This window comes from Tenrec ecaudatus, chromosome 1 (assembly GCF_050624435.1).
Source record: "Tenrec ecaudatus isolate mTenEca1 chromosome 1, mTenEca1.hap1, whole genome shotgun sequence".
Lineage (NCBI taxonomy): Eukaryota > Metazoa > Chordata > Mammalia > Afrosoricida > Tenrecidae > Tenrec > Tenrec ecaudatus.
In genome coordinates, this window is record NC_134530.1 from 77,449,606 (window position 1) to 77,473,392 (window position 23,787).

Consider the following 23,787-nt stretch of genomic DNA (forward strand, 5'->3'; position numbering starts at 1 on the left):
CCTTTAGAACGAAATCCTCTCTCATTCTGTAGTTGCAGTTGGATTACGGTTGTCTAGTCAGCCCTCTTTACAATTAGATGTGGCTATGTGGCTAAGCTAACTAAAGGGATGTGAGCAGAAATTATGTGTGCCATTACCATGACTGTGCTTTTAATATATTGTGCATACCTTATCTACTTCCTTTTTTCCTTTACTTCAGGCTCAACCTAGATTTGACTCTAGCCCAGTTTTGATCTTGTAGATGAGGACTAAAATCTGGTGGTGGTGGGGTTAGTTGCCATCAAATTGGCCATAACTCATGGCATTCTTTACATGTACAACAGAACAAAACATTGCATGCTTCGCGTGATCACTGGTATGTTAGAATTTATTTCTGTTTCTGACCTGTCATGTAATCACATTATGGATATCCCTTGTCTTTGCTGAGCTCCTACTTTACCAAATACAATGCCCTTTTTTTAACGATTGATCATTCCTGATGACATATACAAAATAAGTGCGCCAAAGTCTCCTGATCCTCAGATCTAAGGAACATTCCAGTTGTAGCATCAGGACTGATGTGTTTGTTCTTTTGGCAGTCCACAATTTTATTTGCCAATACCACAGTTCAAACATGTGGATTCTTCTGTCTTTTCTTTTTTAAAATAATTTTGTTGCCTTCCCTTTTAATTATCTAACTTTTATACACATGATTTTATTAAACCAGACATACCTTAGTTATCAAAATTGTAACTTTGTTTTTTAAACTTTGGCTTCAGATTTCTGTACTGTTGTACTATAAATGTCAATTATTGATCCAAGTAGAATGAAATTGTTGACACTTGTAATGCTTTATCATTATGTTGTTTACTTATATGTGATAATAATGATATTGTTTGATAATCTCCGTATTGTATTGGGTCACCTTTCTTTGGAATGGATGCAGATATGGATCTCTTCTAATAAGTTCCAGATTTCTTTGGCATAGTTGAATGAGTGCTTCTAGTGCTTCATCAGCTTGTTGAACCTTTCAGTTGAGATCCCATCAATTCCTGTAGCCTTGTTTTTGGTTAATATCTTCAGTAAGCTTAGACTTCATCCTTCAGTATCATTGTTTCTTGTTCCACATCTGGAAATGGTTGAATGTTGGCCAATTCCTTTAGCACAATTGCTATGTATTCCTTCCATCTTTTGATGCTTCCTGCATCATTCAATATTTTGCCCAAAGAATTCTTCAATACTATATATTACTAAATGACTAAATTTTCTCTTCAGTTCTTTCAGCTTGAAATATGTTGAGCATATGTTTCCTTTTTAGGCTTTCTAGCTTCAAGTCTTTGTGTATTTTATTATAATACTTCATTTTCTTAAGCTGGTCTTTGAAATTTTCTACTCAGCTCTTTTACTTCATCATTTCTTCCATTTGCTTTAGCTAGTCCGTGTTCAAGATCTTCAGTCTTTTCTGGCATCCACTTTCATGTTTCTTTCCTGTCTTTTTAGTGACCTTTTGCTTTCTTCTTTTAAATTATTTTATTGGCATATACTTGACATATCATAAAATTTAATTGTTTATTCATATTAAGACTTATGCAGCCATTACCACAATAATTTCAGAACATTTTCTTCTTGTGTTCATTGTTGTTATCTCCTCACCTTCCCCACCCTGCCCTGCCATTTCCCTAGTACATGACACTGTACTGTACAGAATTAGCCATTCTGTTGAGTCAGCTTTCTTAGGAATGAGTACAAATAAGAATCTCTCCCAGTCAGTTGCCCAAGTAGCTGCCCTCCAAATTTCTTGGCATCCAGTTAATTGGCATCTCTATAGAACGACTTGTCCTTGATTTCATATATAGGACATCATAAACAGGAAGCAAGCAAACAAACCAACAACAATGAGGAGGCATTACATAGGAAAACCACAAATGAAAGCAGAAAATATTAAAAATGGAAACAACTTTAAAATGGGGGTCAAAAGTGAGATCAAGTAATAAGGTATTATGTTTTAACCTCTACCATAATTATTAACATATATTATGTTTAACATCGACCATAATCAACTGTACAATACTCTCTGATCTTTTGCTTTCTTCTTGTGTGATATTCTTTTTTTTTGTTTTAAACGTTTTATTAGGGGCTCATACAACTCTTATCACAATCCATACATATACATACATCAATTGTATAAAGCACATCTGTACATTCTTTGCCCTAATCATTTTCTTTTCTTTCTTTTTTTTACATTTTATTAGGGACTCATACAACTCTTATCACAATCCATACATATACATACATCAATTGTATAAAGCACATCCATATATTCCCCGCCCCAACCATTCTCAAAGCATTTGCTCTCCACTTAAGCCCTTTGCATCAGGTCCTCTTTTTTTTCCCCTCCATCCCTGCTCCCCCCTTCCCTCATGTGCCCTTTGTAATTTATACATCGTTATTTTGTCGTATCTTGCTCTATCCGGAGTCTCCCTTCCCCCCCTTCCCTGCCATCTCTCTCCCAGGGAGGAGGTCACACGTGGAACCCTGTAATCAGTTCCCCCTTTCCAACCCACTCACCCTCCACTCTCCCAGCATCGCCCCTCACACCCTTGGTCCTGAAGGTATCATCCACTCTGGATTCCCTGTGCCTCCAGCCCTCATATGTACCAGTGTACAGCCTCTGCCCTATCCAGCCCTGCAAGGTAGAATTCGGATCATGGTAGTTGGGGGGAGGAAGCATCCAGGATCTGGGGGAAAGCTGTGCTCTTCATCGGTACTACCTTGCACCCTGACTGACCCATCTCCTCTCCTAAACACCTCTATGAGGGGATCTCCATTGGCCGACACTTGGGCCTTGGGTCTCCACTCTGCACTTCCCCCTTCATTCAATATGGTATATATATATGTGTATATATATATATATACATATATATATACACATATTGTGTGATATTCTTGATGTCATCTCAGTTCATCAGATCTGTCATAAATGTTCAGTGCATCAAATATATTTTTTAAATATTCTTGAAAAATCAGGTGAGATATACTCAAGGCTGTATTTGACTCTTGTAGACTAGTTTTAATTTTCTCCAACTTCAAACTGAATTTACATGTGGGCACTTTTATGGTTTGTTCAACAATTAGCCCTTAGCTTCATTTTGACCAGTGACATTAAGCTTCTCCATCATCTCTTCCCATAGATTTGTCAACAGCCATTTTTGTTGTTGGAGAAAGGTATTTGCAATATAGAAGTTCCTGGTCTGCAAAATTGTATCATGCACTATGCAGCTTCATTTCTAATATCAATGCAATATAATCCGACTACTGTTCCTCTCACTATTTCTAACTTTTACATTCCATTTGCCAGTATTTATCAATATATCTTGATTGTATGTTTGATCAATTTCAGACCAAAGAATTGGTAGAAATCTTTAATTTCTTCATCACTTACTTTAGTAGTTGGTGTGTAAATTTGAATAATAGTTGTATTAACTGGATTGTATGATGTTTTTGATGTCATCCCACAACTCATAGGTGTACAGATATTATCCTATCACAGACAACATTGTACTTCAACATAGATTTGAAATGTCTTTTTTGGCACTGCAATGCCATTCTTGTTGAATTTGTCATTCCCAGTGAAGTAAACCATATGATTTTCTGATTCAGAATGGCCAATACCTGTCCATTTCAGCTCCCTAATTCTTAGGATATCGGTCTTAATGCATTCCATTTCCTTGTGATGACTCCCAATTTTCCTAGAGTCATACTTTGTGCATTCCTTGTTTCGATGATTAAAAGATGTTTGCAGCAGTTTCTTCTCATTTTGAGTTACACCCCATCAGCAAGTGAAGGTCCTGAAAGCTTCACTCCACCGCCATCATTATCGTCAACTCTACTTGCAGCTCTTTTTTTTAAAAAGTTGTATATTAAATGTTTTCCAACCTGAAAGGTTTATTTTTCTGGTACTATATCTTAGTGTGTACCATAGGCTTTTCATAGGCTTTCAGTGGTGAATCCCTCAAAAGTGGACAGCTAATTCCTTGTTCATAGGCTGTTCTTAGTCTGGAAATTCAACCGAACCAGTTCCCATCGGGTGACCCTACTCGTATTTGAAATACCTGTGACATAGTCAATAAATCACAAGTAAACATCTTTCTGGTATCCTCTACTTTCAGTGACTATCCATCTGTCATCAGCAATGTTCCATGTCCTCTTCTGAACCTGGCCTGAATCTCTGGCCGCTCCATGTCAGTGTATTGCTGCAACTGTTGTTGGGTGATCTTCACCAACATTTTACTTGCGTGTCAGTGATGTTGTGCTAGTGCATTCTGTTAAGTCGCCCTTCTTTGGAATAGGTACAAATATGAATCTCTTCCAGTCAGTTGACCAAGTGACTGTATTCCAAATTTCCTGGCACAGACTAGTGAGTGCTTCTAATACCTCAAAATCATATATATACAATTCAGCGCTCCAGAATGTAAGCTATTTAAGGGAAGAGATCTTAACTTATTGCACCTTGTTTGTCTCCATGACACCCAGAGTAGTGTCTGGCACACGGTCAGCACTCAAATATTTATTGGATGAATGATGAGGGAAAAAAGAAGTTAAGTAATTGCACAAAGTTACACATAGTGCTAGGCAGGACTTGGGCTCAGGAAGTTTCATTTCATATCCTGGCCTCTTAACGACTATACGTATGCATGTATTTCCAAATAATATTCCTCCTTCATCTTTCCATTTCACTGTCCCAAAGTACTTGCAATGTAGAAGTGCTCCCACGAGCTAGAAGATGCCCTGGTAAAGATGAAGCTTTGTTTGAAATCCACAAACACTGGATTGAAAACTTGACAACTTGAATTCAGGCAGCATTGCCTAGAAAGATAGGCCTAATGATCTGCTTCTGAAAAGGCACAGTCTGGAGACAGAAGAGTATCTGGCCACCACTACCCACCTCTCTAAAAGAGATCACAATAAAAAAATGTGGAACAACAAAATAATAACAATTTATGAATTATGAAGGGTTCATGGGGTAAGGGGGAGTGGGGAGGGGGAGAAACGAGCAGCTGTTATTAAGGGCTCAAGTGGAAGGCAAATGTTTTGAGAATGATGATGGCAACAAATGTACATATGCACTTGACACAATGGATGTATGTGTGGATAGTGATAAGAATTGTACAAGCCCCCAATAAAATGATTTTTTTAAAAAGAAAGAAAATCGTGGAACAAACTCAAAATCATAAAAATGTGCAGTTTTTCTGGTCTGACAGAGACTATGCACCTTTAGTCAAGCTGCAGGAAAAGCTGCAAATCTAGAACTGAACTCACTCCCATGGTTCAACTTTCAGCCAAGCAATAAATGGGCTATACGGTGATCAGTTATACCAGGGAGGTGCACACTACCCAGAATAAGCAACCATAGGGGAGCTAAAGGGTAGCATTTGCCTAGAGATAAAGTTCAGAAGGAAAGACAGGATGAGATAACAGAATCAAAATGAGAAACAAGAGTAGTTGTGTTCCCAGTCATCAACATGGAGCAGAAGTCGCCCATTAAGAAATCATGTTACACACGCAAAGCTTCCAATTGGCTTTTAGTGCATCATTTGTTAAATGTGTGGGCCTTTGGGGAAAAAATTACATATGAAAAACAGAGACCAAAGCATTTAAATCTCAAAAAGGTACTTAGAAGAAATACTGGAAGTAGAATAAAAAACAAAAGTTATTTCTTCAAAGAGGTAAGAGAAGAAATTATGTTTGTAAGACAAAATCAAGATGTCTTTGTTAGTCTGAGCAGACTAGAGAAACAAATCCATAGACACTCATATGTAAGAAAGAGGTTTACATACAATAGCAATTGAATATTGAGACAATGTCCCAGCCCAGTCCAGATCAAGTCCATAAGTCCAATATTAGCCCTTGTCCAATACCAACCTATGAAATCCTCTTCAGACTCATGAAACATGCAATGATACTGAATGCAGGATGATCACAGGCCAGTGGGTAGAAAGTCCGTGGATCCAGTGGCGTTGTAAGCATCTCAGTGCTAGCAGGGGTCTCTGTGTGGCTTCTCTGGCTGCAGTGGCCTGGCTGCATCATGGTAGGTCCATGTGGCTTCTCCAGTTCCCAGGGCACAGGTTCTATCAATGTAGTGCCATGTGTCTAGTCAGTAGAGCGTCTCCAAGGTGGTGACTAGAGAGAGAGTATGTCTTCCGCCTCCAAGGAGGAAAAACAGGAGTTCCCAGAATTCTCAGGAGAAGGCCATGCCCACACAGAGGCCTCGTTGGTTATATTTAATTGGCAGGCCAGACTCTACCTCTGGACTTGTAGTCCTCTCAAATTGACACTAGATTATGTAACTACCACAATGCTATAAAAAAGATCGGTGAAAAAGCATACCAGAAATTTTAAAATATGATAGTTTTTTGCATGTGTATAATGTTTTAAGTGCAAGGCAATTTCAAGCTTTAAAAATATAGAAGGTTTGCAAGTACAGTTGACCCTTGAACAGCAGGGATCTGAACTGAGCAGTCACACTTAGACTTGATTTTCCCTGCTGATATTATAGTGAGCTCAAGTATTGCAAGTGTGTGCTTAAGACCCCTTATGACACTAATCAGCTCCAGACAAGCAGTTACTGGAGAGAGAAGCTGTTCACGTGAAGATTAATATCTCCCAGTGTTCTAAGCAGATACTTGGCAATACATGAGTTCACAGTAGCAAAAGGAAAAAAAATACATCTACAAATAAGAGAACCTGTGCAGTCTAAACCCTAGTTGTTCAAGGATCAGCCATATAGTGTGTGATATCTGTCATCTTTGAATTATTTCTCAGTGTTTTCTGCAAACAGGGACATTATACATGGTCTCATAATACAGCCATCAAAAGCTGTATTATGCTGGTGTATTACCATCATCTAATCCTTAAACCCTAATCAAGTTTTACCAGCTGTCATGTCTATTTAGCCTCTTTTAGTGTGCAGCAGTCTTGAAGCTCACAGACTAATGGTTTTGTATAATGTCCCTTAATTTAGATTTGTTGGCTGTTTTGTCCACTAGATTCAGGCTGTGCATTTTTGGTGGGACTATCCCAGAAGTGGTACTATATTCTCATCCAGGAAGCACAGAATTTTGATTTGTCAATATTAGCGATGTTTTTTCCTTTGATCACCTGAGTGAGGTGGTTGGTGTCTGCCAGGCTTTTCTTCTTCATTTATGTACCGTGTATATTCATTTATAAGCTGAGTTTTTCAGCACATTTTTACCCCCGCACATTTTAAATGCAGTTTTGTGGTAAAATTAGGTGCCTTGGCTGATATATGGGTAGGCTTATACACGAGGATATATACTTTTGTGTGTCTGTGTGTGTTTGTGTTTATAAAGAGGTGCATTGAAACAATGTAAACATCGATTCCTCATCTCAGTTACGGTTAATTCATTCCTATTGCGAGAATCTCACTGTTTATTGCTGGGTAGTCCTGAAATAGGATTTTTCCCTTTTAGCACCTAGCTTTAAACAGATAATCCAGTCTGGCCATCTCCAATGCAGAAATTTTTACATGTTGGCCTCCTATAATTCCATATTTCCTGTTATCTTTCACAATCAAGGTCCTTAGGTTACTGGGTAGTTTGGTTACCTGCTGCTCTTTAGTTCCCATTCGTGGTTGGATTTGGCTCTTTTTGTTTATGGCATCTGTATATTTTAAATCAGCGCACTGTAACTTTTTTTTTCTCCGTTAAAAAATAAGAAGCTTATAGAACAGTGGAAAGACTAGTACTAGATGTTGGACAGTGTAAGATATGACAAAGAAATAATTTATAAATAATCAAGGGTTCATGAGGGAGGGAGAAGTGGGGAGGGAGAGGAAAAATGAAGAGCTCATGCCAGGGGCTTAAGTAGAGAGCAAAAGTTTTGAGAATGATGAGGGTAATAAATATACAAATGTGCTTTATACAATTGATGCATTATGCATTGTGATAAGAATTGTATGGGCCCCCAATAAAATGATTTTAAAAAAATCAAAGTGGATGTAAAAAAAAGAATAGTACTATGAAGACCTCTATATTCTTCAACTGTGCTCATCACTTTTTATCATTTTGCCTCTTTTACACACATGTACCTGCCCGTTTTCCTTTCCTTTCTGTCTCTGTATTTGTCCCTCTCTTTGCACACATGTACACACACACACACACACTCACACATCAACGTACTTTCTGAATTATTTCAAAGTAAGTTTCAGACATCATAATACTTTTTCATTAAATATTTCAGCAGGCGCTTCCTACAAAGGACAATTTTATAAAGCCAAATGTACTACCATCAGTCAATTCCAATGTGTCAAAAGCCTGTAAGAGAAGAGTAGAATTAACTCCCGTGGAGTCTGCTGCTGCTGGATTTGAATTGTTGACTTGTGATTACAGACTCACACAAAATCAAAATACTGTATCACATTAAAGAAAATGAGTATTGATTCAGTATATCAGTCCATACTCAAATTTTTCCAGTTTCTTCAAAATGCCATTCTAACTGTATATATATATAGAGAGATGTGTGATTTCTTGTTTCTGGAACCAGTCAATGTTTTTGCATGGTATTTGGTGGTTTTACCTCTTAGTTTCATTTAATTTAGAATAATCTCATTTTTCATAACCGAACTTTGAAAGATTTCAGGTCAGTTATTCAATGGAATGCCTCACTTATCTAATTATTTTCTCATTATTAAATTCAGGTTGCATGTTTTCGGTGAGAATCCTGTATAACCAAAACCACGATCAATAATACCCTTGGGTCAATTTTGCTGATGACATCCCTATAGGACAGAGTGTAACTGTCCCTATGGATTCTGAGACTGTAAACCTTTACAGGAATGGAAAGTCTCATCTTTCTTTTGCAGAGTGGCTAGTCATTTCGAACTGCTGACCTTCCAGTTAGCAGTCCAAAGTGCAACCCACCCTACCACTGGACCTTCATAGAATCCTATATAAATGGTGTTTTATACTTTTCATTGCTTACATTAGGAGGTCCATAATGATGTCTTTTTGTTCAGCTATTGATGGTGCTAAATGTTTGTTCATTTGACTGTGGTGGTGGTGGTAGTGATGATATCCTTAGTAAGCATACTTTTTTTTGGGGGGGGTTATAAATATTTTTTTAAAATTTATTTTAACAATTTATTGGGGCTCATACAATTCTTTTCACAGTTCATACATATACATACATCAGTTGTATAAAGCACATCTGTACAGTCTTTGCCCTAATCATTTTTTTCTTTTTTCTTCTTTTACATTTTATTAGGGACTCATACAACTCTTACCACAATCCATACATATACATACATCAATTGTATAAAGCACATCCATACATTCCCTGCCCCAATCATTCTCAAGGCATTTGCTCTCCACTTAAGCCCCTTGCATCAGGTCCTCTTTTTTTTTCCCCCTCCCTCCCCATTCCCCCCTCCCTCATATGCCCTTGGTAATTTATACATCGTTATTTTGTCATATCTTGCCCTATCCGGAGTCTCCCTTCCCCCCTTCTCTGCTGTCCCTCTCCCAGGGAAGAGGTCACATGTGGATCCTTGTAATCAGTTCCCCCTTTCCAACCCACTCACCCTCCACTCTCCCAGCATCGTCCGCATACTTTTTTTTTTAAACTTAAAAAATTTTTAAGTCATTGTGGCATGAGCCTTTGAGACACTGTGAATATTCTTTCCTCAACAATCATTGACCTAATTGTTTTTAGCATCGATTATTGATATTTACTTAAGTAAAAAATGTAATTGGGGTTCAGTTTAATTTCTTGATGTAAGGGTTGAGTAGATACTTCAGATTCTGTGCCTGGGATTTCATGGTGAACACTCTGGTGGGTGCCTAAAGTCAGGTGGGATAAATTACATTAATAAAAAAATCACACTGATAAATGTTTATTGACTGTGATGATTTTTTAAAAACATTTTATTAGGGGCTCATACAACTCTTATCACAATCCATTCATATACATACATCAATTGTATAAAGCACATCTGTACATTCTTTGCCCTAATCATTTTCTTTTTTTTTTCCTTTCTTTTTTTACATTTTATTAGGGGCTCATACAACTCTTATCACAATCCACACATATACATACATCAATTGTATAAAGCACATCCATACATTCTTTGCCCTAATCACTCTCAAAGTATTTGCTTTCCACTTAAGCCCTCTGCATCAGGTCCTCTTTTTCCCCCCCCTCCCTTCCCGCTCCCCACTCCCTCATGTGCCCTTGGTAATTTATACATCGTTATTTTGTCATATCTTGCCCTATCCGGAGTCTCCCTTCCTCCCCTTCTCTGCCGTCCATCTCCCAGGGAGGAGGTCACATGTGGATCCTTGTAATCAGTCCCCCCTTTCCAACCCACTCACCCTCCACTCTCCCAGCATCGCCCCTCACACCCCTGGTCCTGAAGGTATCGTCCACCCTGGATTCCCTGTGCCTCCAGCTCCCATATGCACCAGTGTACAACCTCTGCCCTATCCAGTCCTGCAAGGTAGAATTCGGGTCATGGTAGTTGGGGGGAGGAAGTATCCAGGTTCTGGGGGAAAGCTATGTTCTTCATCGGTACTACATCATACCCTGACTGACCCATCTCCTCTCCTAAACCCCTCTATGAGGGGATCTCCAGTGGTCGACATTTGGGCCTCTGGTCTCCACTCTGCACTTCCCCCTTCATTCACTATGGTGTATATACATACATATATATATATACACACACACACATATATATATCTTTTTTTTGCATGATGCCTTATACCTGGTCCCTTTGGCACCTCGTGATCGCACCAGCTGGTGTGCTTCTTCCATGTGGGCTTTATTGCTTCTGAGCTAGATGGTCGCTTGTTCACCTTCAAGCCTTTAAGACCCCAGACACTATCTCTTTCGATAGCCGGGCACCATCAGCTTTGTTCACCACATTTGCTTATGCACCCATTTGTCTTCAGCGATCGTATCATGGAGGTGTGCAGCCAATGCTATGATTTTTTGTTCTTTGATGCCTGATAACTGATCCCTTCAGGACCAAGACTGTGATGATTATTATAGGAGAAAATAATGCAGAACTTTGAATGATTATAAAGGGAGAAATCCCTTTTTCTAGAGACACAGGAATAACTTCCATTGGAAAGTTATTTGATTAAGAACTGAAAGATGAAGAGTTAATGTGGACAAAGAGGGAGAGACTACAGTCCTGAATGGTGTGTATTTCAAATGATGTATCAACACCCATCATAATGTCTGCACATATTAGGTGCTCAATAACTATTCATGGAAACTAGCCCATGCAATCACTATTGTCAGATTATTTGTCTTAGAATAAAAGGATCAGCTCCAAGGCTTACTCATATTAAGTCATTTAATGTCAAGGTAGTTACTATTATTATCCAGTTTTACAAATGAGGATGAGTCACAGATAAATTAAGGAACTTCCTCCAAGGTCATATAGTAATTAAGTGACAAGTGCTAGAATGAGAATGTGGGCAGGTTGGTCCTCGAGTTCATGCTCTTATCCACTCTGCTATATCTAATGCTTGCCATTACTTAACATAAATGTAATAGATGTCTCAGACTGACCTTCAGGGATTCCAACTGTGTCCTACTCTTAACTACAGAAATAAGTCCTTGTTCCATTTCACTTATTCCTCAATAATCCTGTATCACTACATAATACCTTTTGTATTTCTACTAGTTTGATATTTTACTTGTATCTCCCCATCTAGACTATCTGTCCAAATTTCCAATTCATTCTTTTAGACTCAAATCCATACATAATATTTTTCATGATCAGCCCATATATGGGCTAATACCAGTAGCACTTACTTGTTAATTTTATTTGACAAAGGTAGCACTTTATGATTTATTATGCCTTTTCTATTACATTATTAAAATATTTACTGCTATTTATCATTGTTTATTAATTAAATTATAAACTTTTTGATGATAGGGTGATGCCTGAGACTTGATCACAGTGCCCTGCATGTAGTAGGAGTACAATAAATATGTTGATGTGATTACTTTTTAAAAGCTAATATTTTATGGATGTGTACTAAATGGGCCTGATTGTGGGTTGTGAAATTTTTCATTTGATTTTAACATTAATGCACTGTTATTGAGTCAATTCTGACTCATAGTGACCCGATAGCACAGGGTAGAACTGCCCTTGTGGGTTTCCAAGAGTAACGTTTTACTGCGTTAGAAACCTCATCTGTCTCCAGTGGAGTGACTGGTGGTTTTGAACTGCTGACTTTGTAGCTAGCAACCCTGTGTATTAGCACTATACCACCATTATTTTAAATTTGTAGTCTTCATCAAAATAAAATATGTATATGGACATTTTTTGAATTATAAATAATTTTTAATGGACAGATTATTTTTAAACCCTTCATAGGTGATGCAGCCTATTTATCTACCTGAACACACAAAAGATAAATTGAATCAATAATCTTGGTGAGAAATGTTTGAATAAATCATCTAAATGTTCTCAGCTTTTTTCTTACTTGTAAAATGAAAGAACTTATAGTAGCATTTTTATCTGCCTCAGAAAAGAAGAAATATTGTCCTTATAGTTCAAAGCAAATTTGCCTTTTTTTTTTTTTTTTTTGCACTGTTTCTGGAAGTACTGCAATACCAGGTCGCTGCATGGAGTGGACAGAGCAAGCTCCTATTCCATCTCCTTGCTTCAAAAATCCATTTATATATTGTCCTCAGATAGAGGATGTATCAGATATTAAACTGATACGAACAGATACTACACTTGACCTTAGCCAAAAGCCCGAGAAGCGATGGAAATTTACCATTTTTAATGATTGATTTAAAAGTTTTTAATGTTGGGATAACTACATTTTGATATTTCCTTGTCTTTGATTTTTCTTTTTTCAGACTTTTTGGGAACTCTAAGTAGAACCCCCACCACACCCTCCACTTCCCACCCCATTTCCAACATACCAATAAGAACTCAAGCATAATTTTCAGTTTGAAAAGACAATTTTGAAAAATTAAGGAGGAATAAACTTAGAGATCAAAATGGAGAAAAAAAATCAGATTACATGAACCATTTATTTGACTCCTACTTATACTTTTGGAATTTCTATTAAGGCAGTTGTCACTTAATAGAATGTGTACGAGATAAATACTAACAAAGTCTTAGAAATAAAAGGAATGGACTTAGAGTCATCAATAACATTTTGAAACTAATATGTAAAGACTAGTTTTAACTCCCCTTCTTTAATTTTCCTGTGATTTCCCTTTTAGGAGGGAAAAAAAAAACACATTTCTTTTCTTGCTCCAACAAGATATTCCCCTACTGACATCTGAAATTAGTCTTTTGAATCATGTCTTTATTGAAATAGTCACCAAGCCTGACTTCTGAATTTAGCTAAAATTTGATGATTCCCTGTTTACTGATTTCTAGACTTACTGATTTAACGATCGTAAAATATATCTATTGGTATTACAGATTCTTTAGTTTACTAGTTGTATGAGCAGGTTCTGGGTAGATTTAGGAGAGGTTTTATCCTTGTATGCTTAAAATTTATAAATTATTTTTAATAATTGAAAGTTTAATACAAATTTATCTACTTAGGTTTAAACAAGTCTCTTGAGTGGTGTTTCCTCACCGATGGAGAATTACTTCCAAGCAGAAGCTTACAACCTGGACAGGGTGTTAGATGAATTTGAACAAAACGAAGGTGAGACTTTACGTTGGGGAATTTGTCTCATGTACTATGGTTGGCTAGGGTAGGCATTAATGAACCCAGGCTTTAGTATCACACTACCTGGATTCTCATCTTGCCTCTGACTAGTAAGGTAACTTTGAGGAGGCTGTTTAATTTCCCTGTGCCTCTAGTCTCATCTGTAAAATAGGAAAAATAAGATCCTCTTTCTTGGGGTTGTTTCAAAGATTATGTAATTCATGCAAATGCTTTAGCATAGTATCTGGCACATGGTGCTTAAAAATTCTTCTGTTATTGTCATTAAGGTGTTGTTAGTAAATCAGTGGGTCAAGAAAATACTTTGGAATGTATGTTTGCATTTCTTTGAGTAAGAAAAATAGCTCATTTCATGTGAATTACCCACTAAAGTTGAGATATTTTTACAACTGATTTTTAAAGATTTATGGGTTTGTTTGTTTTTTATATTTGTAAATCATTTTATTTGGAGATCTTAAGAGCTCTTATTATATTCCGTACATCAATTGTATCAAGCATATTTGTACATACGTTGCCATCATCATTTTCTAAACACATGCCATCATCATTTTCTAAACATTTACTTTTTCTATTTGAGCCCAAGATTTACTTTGTTATGTGACTGCCAGAATAGTTCATTTAAATGACTTATTCTCAAGGCTCATTCTAAAAGCATCACTTGACTAGGAAGTCTTTTGTCTAAAATCCCTATCTCAGTTTAATTTGAATCCCCTTCAATTTAACCTGAGTTTAATATTTAGCCATACTTAAATCTTAATCTTTCACCTTACCCAATTTTTTTGTTTTCTGTTTCTAATAGTAAGTGCCATATTCCTTGCATACATAAGTTCAGAAATGTTCTCCAAACCTCCACTATATTCAGTGATTCAGCCTGTTCTTTATTAGCAGTTAGGAAGAGAGATTAATTTTGAAAATGTCCCTTTGGGTCTGTGATAAAGCAAACTTTAAACAGAATGTGAAGGAGAAAAGGGGGAGAGGAAGGATCCTGGAATGATGGCCTGCTTGACTCAGATTGATGACTCAAAGCTTACTCTTAGGGTCATTCCTTATTTTGAAATCTAATCATATACTTACCTGGCAGGGGAGACACCATGATCAGGAAGGTGGTTTTCCCAGGGCGAAGCTCATCCATTGTACTGCTGGTGTGCTGACCTCTGCGATTTCCCCAAATGTGGGAAACTCGACTGCATAATTTGTGGTAGTGGGACTGCGTTCGCGCTCTCCCCTGTTTAAAAAAAAAAAAGAAAGAAAAGAAATCTAATCATTTGAAATTTTATTGAATCTACCTGGGCTTTTTTTTTTTTTCACATGAAGTTGGAAGATGCATTATTCTCTGAATTTCAAGTATTTTCTTTACCCTTTCTTTGGTGTGGCCCTATATGTATCACAGCTATTTATTTCAGTCATCAGTTGTCTAAACAGCACTAATGCTAATCATATGAACCCCAAGATTCTAGAATATCATTGACTATAATTAATAAAACTATTCTTTCCTAACAGTTTTTTTTTATGTCTGTGTAGCATCTAGTAGGGTTCTTTATGGGTGATTTTCAATTCATTTTTGTTGAAATAGTAAAAATTATTTTAGTTTGAAATTCTTACATTAAGTCATTTGCTTACAAAGACAAATACTTTAGCAAGAGAAGGCGTTCCAACCTAGCTTCTTGATAGGAGCGAATGGGTCATTTGTGCGAATTATTTGGTAATTAATATTATGTGTAGGTAGTATGCAATAATAAAATGTTTAATTAATAATCATTCCTGTTTGTGTATTATTGAATTGAGTTGAACATTATTCCTAGAAAAAGCAGTATCACCTTTTATATCTCTAGCACCCAGTTTAGGAACATGATTTATTTTCTTAATGGAAGCACATATTAATAAACCCAAATCTTTAATAGCCCAAATTCAGGAAACTCAAGATTTAACACTCTTAGAGAATTCTAAGCCAATTCTCCATAAAATCTGATGAAGTTAGGGCTTAACTAGCCTTTAGAGCTTTCTCTCAAGACTTTCTTATAATAATTGTTTTCTCAACTCAAACTGATTTACTTTTATTCATTCAGATTGATATGTGTGGGGCTTTTGTGGTAGTCCCTACTTTTGAATGTTCTCTTTTCCACACTTACATAAAACTCTCTTTAAAACCCAATTCAGGTAGTCTTGCCTCTGTAAATTTGAGCTTGCTACATGAGCCTTGAAAGGATCTTTTGTTTCTGAATTTATTTTCTACTTTCACATAATCGTTCTCAAATATTTATGCTATTCTGTAGTACTAGTTAGAAATCTATGTGTATTTTATCCATATATTATTATCCCAACAAGGTTACATACTTCTTCGAGGGTAGAGCTATTATAATCTTCATGTTGATTTAATAAGGTAAATGAATACTTTCCATTCAGGTAATCTTATAAATATGAACCTAATAATGTGTCATGACAAAATCCTTAAGAAAATTTCATTATATTGTAGCACACTTTTTAAAAATTGTTATGGAAATTTTCAAATGTGTACAAAATAAACACAATAGTAAAATAAACCCAATGTGCTCATCCAGTTTCAACAGTGGAGGACATGCTGTCATTTAAAAAAATTTTTTTTACATCTCTTTGCGCCATATGCTCTGCTTTACTGTCATTTACTTATTTATAGAAATTTTAGGTGAGATTTATATATGTTAAAATGTACCTATATTAACCATGTAATTTGGACAGATGGCTATATCCATATACCCACGTCCTTAACATGATGTTGATTTAAAGCATTTTTGTCTCCAAGAAAATTTCTTGATCTTCCTTTCCAATGATTACTGCCTTTTTTTCACTGTTCTGATTTTTTTTTTTTCTTTTCCAACTTAGGTTAGTCCTTGGTAGCCTTGATGACATAGTAGGTTATCCATTTGGGCTGCTAACCACAGGAACAGCAGTTCAAAACCACCAGCCACTTGTAGGGGGGAAGATGGAGCTCTTGAGAAAGATCACAGTTTCTTTGCCTGTGAAGATTTACAGTCCCACTTGGGCATGTTTACTCTGTCCTACAGGATTTCAATGAGGTGAAATTGGATTGGCTTCGTGGTTATGAGTTCTGAGTGAGATTAGTTCTTGCCAGGCCTGCCTTGCATCTGGGCATCCTGAGGATGCCTTCTCTATAACTGAATCTCGGGACAATCTGTGGGAGCAATTTAATTATGGTACTAGTTATAAGGTAGAAATTTTTTGTTTGGAATATTTTAGGTTAGCGTTTGAACTTATATAATTTGAGACTGATAGCTTATAATGCAGGGGCCTATCTTAAACATACTTTATTCTAGCTATATCTGTGTAAGTTCAGGACCATTTTCTAGTTGAGCATTAGCTAGCTATATATTCTAGGGCTTTTTAATTTTCAGAGTATAGTTAAAAATACAGTGTATTAACTTACTCCTAATAGCTTTTCTAGTGTTACCAGTAAACTGATTGTAATTATTTATTTTTTTCAGATGAAACAGTTCCTCCTACTTCATTGGATACAAAATGGAATAAGATCCTAGATCCTCCTCCTCACCAACTTTCATTTAACTCTACATTGGCCCATGTGAATGAACCTGAAGTCTCTAATGAATTACAGCCACAAGTAAAAGTCTCCCCCCTGGCTCATTCAGTTCCTCTGACCATCGAGGGAAAGGACCATTGTGCTAATGGACAGGACAGTAGGCTAAATCCAGAGATTGCCACCATGTGGATTGATGAGAGTGCGGGTGCAGATGAGAAACTAATAAAGAAAAACTGTGATCGAGATGATCAATGCAGTGCTGTAGAAGGGGGAGAAAAGAGATGTGGAAGCCTAACTTGTCTGCCAGAGGAGAAGAATGTACTTGTTGTAGCCGTCATGCATAACTGTGACAAAAGGACATTACAAAGCAATTTTCAGGATTGTAAAAATTATAATCATCAATCCCTCATGGATGCTTTTAGCTGTTCACTGGATAACGAAAGCAGACAGACTGATCAGTTTAGTTTTAGTATAAATGGGTCTGCTGAAAAAGATATAAACTCAGAGAAACAAATGGATCCATTGACTAGACCAACAGCAGAAGAAAATTCTGTTAACCATTTATGTACTACTTCATCTGATAGTCTAGCCAGTGTCTGTTCTTCACAATTAAATAATGATGAAATTATAGCTAAAGAACCCTCCATGTCATCAAGTTTAGCAATTGATAGAGTGATCTCATCACAAGGAGCAAATGAAAGCCCTGCTGTTAAAACACAGGAGAATTCTACCCCAGATGAACATCTCACGGGCAAAACCAGCTCCACTCGGACAGATATAGGTAGTCCAAACTCCTTTTCCCACTTGAATGAGGGACTTGTGATGAACAAAGAATCACAAGAGGAGAGAACAACAGGAGAATCCCTCCAGCCTGGTCTACCTTTGCTTCTCAATCCAGACATGACCAATGGGTCTGAGAGGGATGAGACCTGTGAGCAGTTACCAGATTGCCTGGTGCCCAGGGATGTCAGGGCTGATGAAAATGAAGGCTGTGAACATGAAGAAGTTCTCAACACTACAGAATTTCTTAATATGGCAGAGCATTTCTCTGAATCTCAGGAGCTGACTAATTGGAAATTGACTAAACTAAATGAGATGAGTAACAGCCAACTAAAAGAAGAAAGTGAAAATTTTCTGCCAGCAAGTCAGCCTGAGGACTCTTGTGATAATGGAGGAGAGCATGAGGGGATAGCAGAACCTGGCTTAGATTTAAAAGGACCTTGCCTGAATGGAAGTGAAGGATGTGATTTCTCCACTGTTACAGATACACCAGCAGCACATTCTCTACCTAATGGCTGTGATTCCTGTGGAATGCAGAGCCCAGTTGTTGCTTTTGTTCCAAAGACTTTACCCTCCAAAGAAGATTCAGTAACAGAAGAAAAGGAAATAGAGGAGAGCAAGTTGGAATGCTACTCTAATATTTATGAACAGAGAGGAAATGAGGCCATAGAAGGAGGTGGACTACTTTTAAACAGCACTGGTGACCTAACGAAAAAAAATTATTTGCACAATTTCTGTAGTCAAGTTCCATCAGTGCTTGGGCAGTCTTCCCCCAAGATAGCAGCAAACCTGCAATCTACCAGTGTTCCTTTTGGTGGTGCAAGACCCAAGCAACCTTCTAATCTTAAGCTTCAGATTCCAAAGCCATTACCTGACCATTTGCAAAATGACTTGCCTGCAAACAATGGAAATAATATTAAAAACAAAAATGATATTCTTGGGAAAGCAAAATTAGGGGAAAACCCATCAACCAATGTATGCAACTCCTCTTTGGGAAACATCGCTATCACTGATGCGAATGGGGAACATTTAGAAAGTTATGAGGCTGGGATCGCCAGTAGATCGTGCCTTGCATTAGCTCCAGAGAGCCCAGACAATGATCTCAGAGCTAGCCAGTTTGGAATCTCTGCCAGAAAGCCATTTACTACTCTGGGTGAAGTGGCTCCAGTATGGGTACCAGATTCTCAGGCTCCCAATTGCATGAAATGTGAAGCCAGGTTTACATTCACCAAAAGGAGGCATCATTGCAGAGCATGTGGGAAGGTAAGTTGTGCGCAACAATGCAGACCTGGCATGCCCTTCTTGCATGGCTCAATTAGATGTTAATAAAGGCAAAATCCGATGAACATACTGCTGGTTGACATGGCAATATGAGGAGTTTCTAACAGCCCTTTGGAGAATCACAGTTCCAGCATACATGGAGTCACCGTGAATTAGAATCTACTTGACAGCAACTGGGTTTCAGTTTAGTACATTTCTAAATTAAAAAAGAAAAAAGTTAGTTGCTAGTTCTCAGAGTTACATAATTTTGTTTTCATTATCAAGACTTAAGCTGAATCTCTGCATGGAGAGATGAGAATTGAGAAAGCACTAACTTTGTGGTTTCTATATTGATAGATACTTGGTTAGTGGAATTGTTCTAAAGAAGAAAGTTGTTCTTCCTTTGGTGTAGAAAATATGAGTATTTGTGATTGACTGATTACTTTTTAATTCTTTTTAAAAAATAATTTTATTGGGGGCTCGTACAACTCCTGTACATTCCACACACACACACCTATCGTGTCAAGCACACTTGTACACCTGTTGCCATCATCACTCTCAAAACATTTGCCTTCCGCTTGAGCTCCTGTTATCAGCTCCTCATTTGATTTTCCCCTCCCTCTCCGATCCCCCTTCCCTCATGAACCCTAGATAATTCACAAATTATTATTATTTTGTCATATCTTACACTGTCTGACGTCTCCCCTTTTTAATTCTTGATAAATTGAATATTACTCATAGAGCCTCTCCCAATTTTTTGGTATATATATTTGAAAATTTTTACCATTGGTCGAGAGACTCTGGGACTTGTTTTATATATTCACATATACAGACATGCCGATGTATGTATACGTATATACTAGTATTTGTTGTCTTTTGTCTATATAATGTAAAATAGAGCTATGTCAAAGTTGTAGGACTAATTAGTGTTCTTTCTGCCCACTGCCACCGAATCAATTTTGACTAGTAATGACTGTACAGGACAGAGTAGAACTGCCTTTGTGAGTGTCCTAGGCTGTAACATTTTGGGGAGGAGAGAGGCTCATCTTTCTCCCTGGAACAACTGATAGGTTTGAACTGCTGGCCTTGGAGTTAGATGGCCAAAATGTAACCCACTATGCTATCAGGGCTCACTCTGTTCCCAACCCTCCCCAGATTCTGTTAGTAATATATCAATTTAACTTTCCGACATGAGATGTAAACAAGGAAGGAGGTTTAGTGTCAGCTTTGAATTTGAGTCTCAGCTGTGCTACTTTAAGTTTTTCTTAATTTCTCTAAGCTCTCATTAACAGGGAGTTAATTTCAAGAGTCTTGTGAGTATTAAGTGAGATTGCATATGTAAGTGCTTCATAAGTACTCTCTACTATCTTTTTACCTGATGTATATTAGCCTTTGTTAATTAGGATGTTTTCAGCTGTGAGGAACAGAGTACCTGACTCCCAGTGACTTTCACATCACTGGAACCTGAAAATATTCAGTTATGTCTAGATCTCGGTAAGGATCACTGGAGCTTTCTAGGTCTTTCCCTTACGAACTTGACAACCTAACAAACACAAACTGTTTGGGGGACAAGAAAACCCAAACCAAACTCAATACCAGGGAGTTGATTCTGACACATAGCAACCCTAAAGAACAGGGTAGAATGGCTCTTGTGGGTTTCTTAACTGTGAATCTTTTTTTACACAATTTTATTTTGTGTAGTATAGCCAAATCTTTATTTATAAAATACTTTTTAAAAGTTAGTTAATAGAATAACACCTCTCATTGTAGTTGAAATTTGCATTTTGCTATAATATGCCCAAACACATCTGTTAAGCTGTGAGATTTTAATCTTGGCTGACACTATGATGTTTCTTTTAACGGTAAATCTTCATTGGTGGCCAAATGGCCAATTTTTACTCTAGCCATTTTTCTTGATCTTGCCTCTGATTCCATACATTCCAAATTGTTCAAAGGATTTGTAATAAATAGCCAAGTAAAGGAATATTTCTTGTTCATTGTCTGAAATCTTGGCTTATGTTCATTTTATTAAAGAAAAAATAAATTCCAAAAACACTTGCAACTTCAGCGACTAAAACTTCTTCAAAGATCATCTTTGCCAGTGGTTTCATAGTGTGGGCCATCTTGAACCATGAATATGTGGGAGGGTCTGCCAAGACTGCAAACTTGAGGAAAGTAGAAAGCCTCATCTTTCTCCAGTGGAGCTGCTGGTGGTTTTGAACTGCTAACCTCACTAAACATGTAATCCACGATGTCACCAGGGATCCTGGGGGCAAGAAAGCTGAGGAAAATATCCCTAGAAAACTCTTCTTTTACCTACTTGTCAGTTCTAGGCCGTAAATACAATTTTAGACCAATTACTGGCAAAGGAGAACAAGACTGGCCAAGATCCCGTAGAGCTAAGCACAGTGTTGCCTGACAAGAGTGAGATTCTATTGACAAGAGGAGGAGAATGCCTTCTGGTGGAAAACCGGCAAAATTTATTACGAGGCCTCATCAATACAAAAGAGCCAGGTGATGTGGAACAGAAAGAAGTTAAAGCTGACACAGGCTGTTGGTCCCTGATTATTAAAGCTTAAAGAAAATAATATGTCTTGATTCCTAAATATTTTACAAACTTGCTTTTGTTGGCTAAAGACCTATGGTCAGCAGCCTCAACAGTCAGTTCTTTATTAGGGGATTGAATTAATCAGATTAATGTTGTTCTACATTTTGCTTAGTATATTTAATACTTTTTGAAAATTTTGCTTTCTTAGGCATAATAATGAAAACATTTTTGTGCCAGATCAGCATATTGTGTACATATACTAACAATATATATAAATTGAAAATTTAAAGGGGGTTTCTGCTGAGTAGTTAATATATTTTTACTAAAGAATTTTGCTATGTAAGTGACCTGAATTTATGGATTAGCAATTTCAGGATTTTCTCTTCCTTCTCCATGTACCTCCAAGATATTGTAAGGATTAATCAGATAATATGTTTAAAATTTTTTCAGCTCTTTGGAAGAAAAGTACCTTTAAACACATGCATACTTTTTCTAGGTATTAATCATTTTGTACAAAAAATTGAGCTAGAAAAGTAATTGAAGTAGTATGACTTTGTAAAATAATGTTGAAACTTTTCATTATTCTTATAGAAATTAAGCGTACCTAGTAATTCCTCCATTTAGTATATATAGCTAAAGTCATACTCTAATGAGCATATATTAAACATCTAATATCTGAAAGGCACTCAGCTAGTTATGTGAGATTTCTAAAAATCCAAACTTCGCCATTGTGTCAATTCTGACTCAGAGTGACTCTATAGGACAGGGTGGAATTGCTCCTGTTGGTTTCCAAAATAGTAACTACTTAGAGGTTCATAAATTGGGATTTATGACCTCATGAAATTTATAAATGAGGACGCTGCTAGTGACTAGGGAGGGAAAATAGTGAATTTACGGGAGACATTTTCTAAAAAACCCTTAAGAAAAAATAAAACGAACCACTGATCTGAGTAGACAAACAGACCTCACCAAATACAATGTATTAAGGGACTTAGGTATGTGTGCTTCATTTTCATTCTCATTTCATCACAATTGTATTTGGTAAATATTCAAAGCTGAGAGAGGTCAAGGCATGCACCCAAGGTCACACGACTTATAAATGCTAGCCCCTGAGTTTTACATCTTGGTCTACCTTTAAAGTTAGCTATCTCATTCATACTAGCAGTATGAACAAAATGCTTGAGGATCACTCGGGAATGGTTGAGGTAATCAGAAAGTTATGACATCACAGGTGAATGACTACCTGGAGAAGGAGATATACAAAGGTAGATAAATTTTAGGAACAAAGTTTTAGAGTAGCTAAGAAGAATGAGATCATATTAGAGCATAGCTGCAGAATTTGCAATAGGGGAAAGGAAGTAATTAAGCCAATAAAAATTTATTAAATATGACTTAATAGAAAGTAATAGGACATTTTTTAGAATAGTACCAGGCCTATCTTCAGTTTTTGATAAAGTAATAGATATTTTTATTTTTTTGTGACCAAGGTCAATTATCAAATTTTTAAATATCATTTTATTGGGGATTCGTACAGCTCTTTTAACAATCTATACATACATCCATTGTGTCAAGCACGTTTATGCATGTTGCCATCATCCTTTCCAAAACATTTTCTTTATACTGAACCCTAAGTATCAGCTCCTCATTTTCCCCTTTCTTCCCTACCCTCCCTCCCTCCCTCCCTCATGAACTCTTGATAATTTATAAATTATTATTTTCATATTTTATACTGACTGCTGTCTCCCACTGCTTTCACCCACGTTTCTGTTGTTCATCCCCTTTGGGGGGTCGGGGGAAGAGTTATATGTCAATCATTACTATCAGTTCCCTTCTCCCCCCCCCCCCCCCCCCAGCCCATCCTCCCTACCCTCCTAGTATTGCTACTCCCATTACTGTTCCTGAGGAGTTTATCTGTCCTGGATTCTGTGTGTCAAGAGCTCTTATCTGTACCAGTGCACATG

The 23,787-nt window shown here is 37.1% G+C and overlaps 1 protein-coding gene and 2 non-coding genes across 5 annotated transcripts in view; 2 read left to right on the forward strand and 1 right to left on the reverse strand.

Annotated features, from left to right (window-relative positions):
• ZFYVE9 (zinc finger FYVE-type containing 9) overlaps positions 1–23,787 on the forward strand; it is a 206,383-nt gene that overhangs the window by 59,413 nt on the left and 123,183 nt on the right. For 2 of the 3 annotated variants that reach the window (XM_075555965.1, XM_075555974.1), the window contains 2 exons: positions 13,580–13,685; positions 17,186–19,281. In XM_075555965.1, coding sequence (XP_075412080.1) covers positions 13,616–13,685; positions 17,186–19,281 — 2,166 coding nt within the window. In that variant the 5' untranslated portion in view covers positions 13,580–13,615. The remainder of the gene's footprint in view (positions 1–13,579; positions 13,686–17,185; positions 19,282–23,787) is intronic. The other variant, XM_075555982.1, reaches the window with a different exon arrangement.
• LOC142438072 (U2 spliceosomal RNA) lies at positions 12,592–12,781 on the reverse strand. Its single transcript, XR_012782537.1, has one exon. It is a non-coding gene; the product is annotated as a U2 spliceosomal RNA (small nuclear RNA).
• LOC142437942 (U1 spliceosomal RNA) lies at positions 14,773–14,933 on the forward strand. Its single transcript, XR_012782440.1, has one exon. It is a non-coding gene; the product is annotated as a U1 spliceosomal RNA (small nuclear RNA).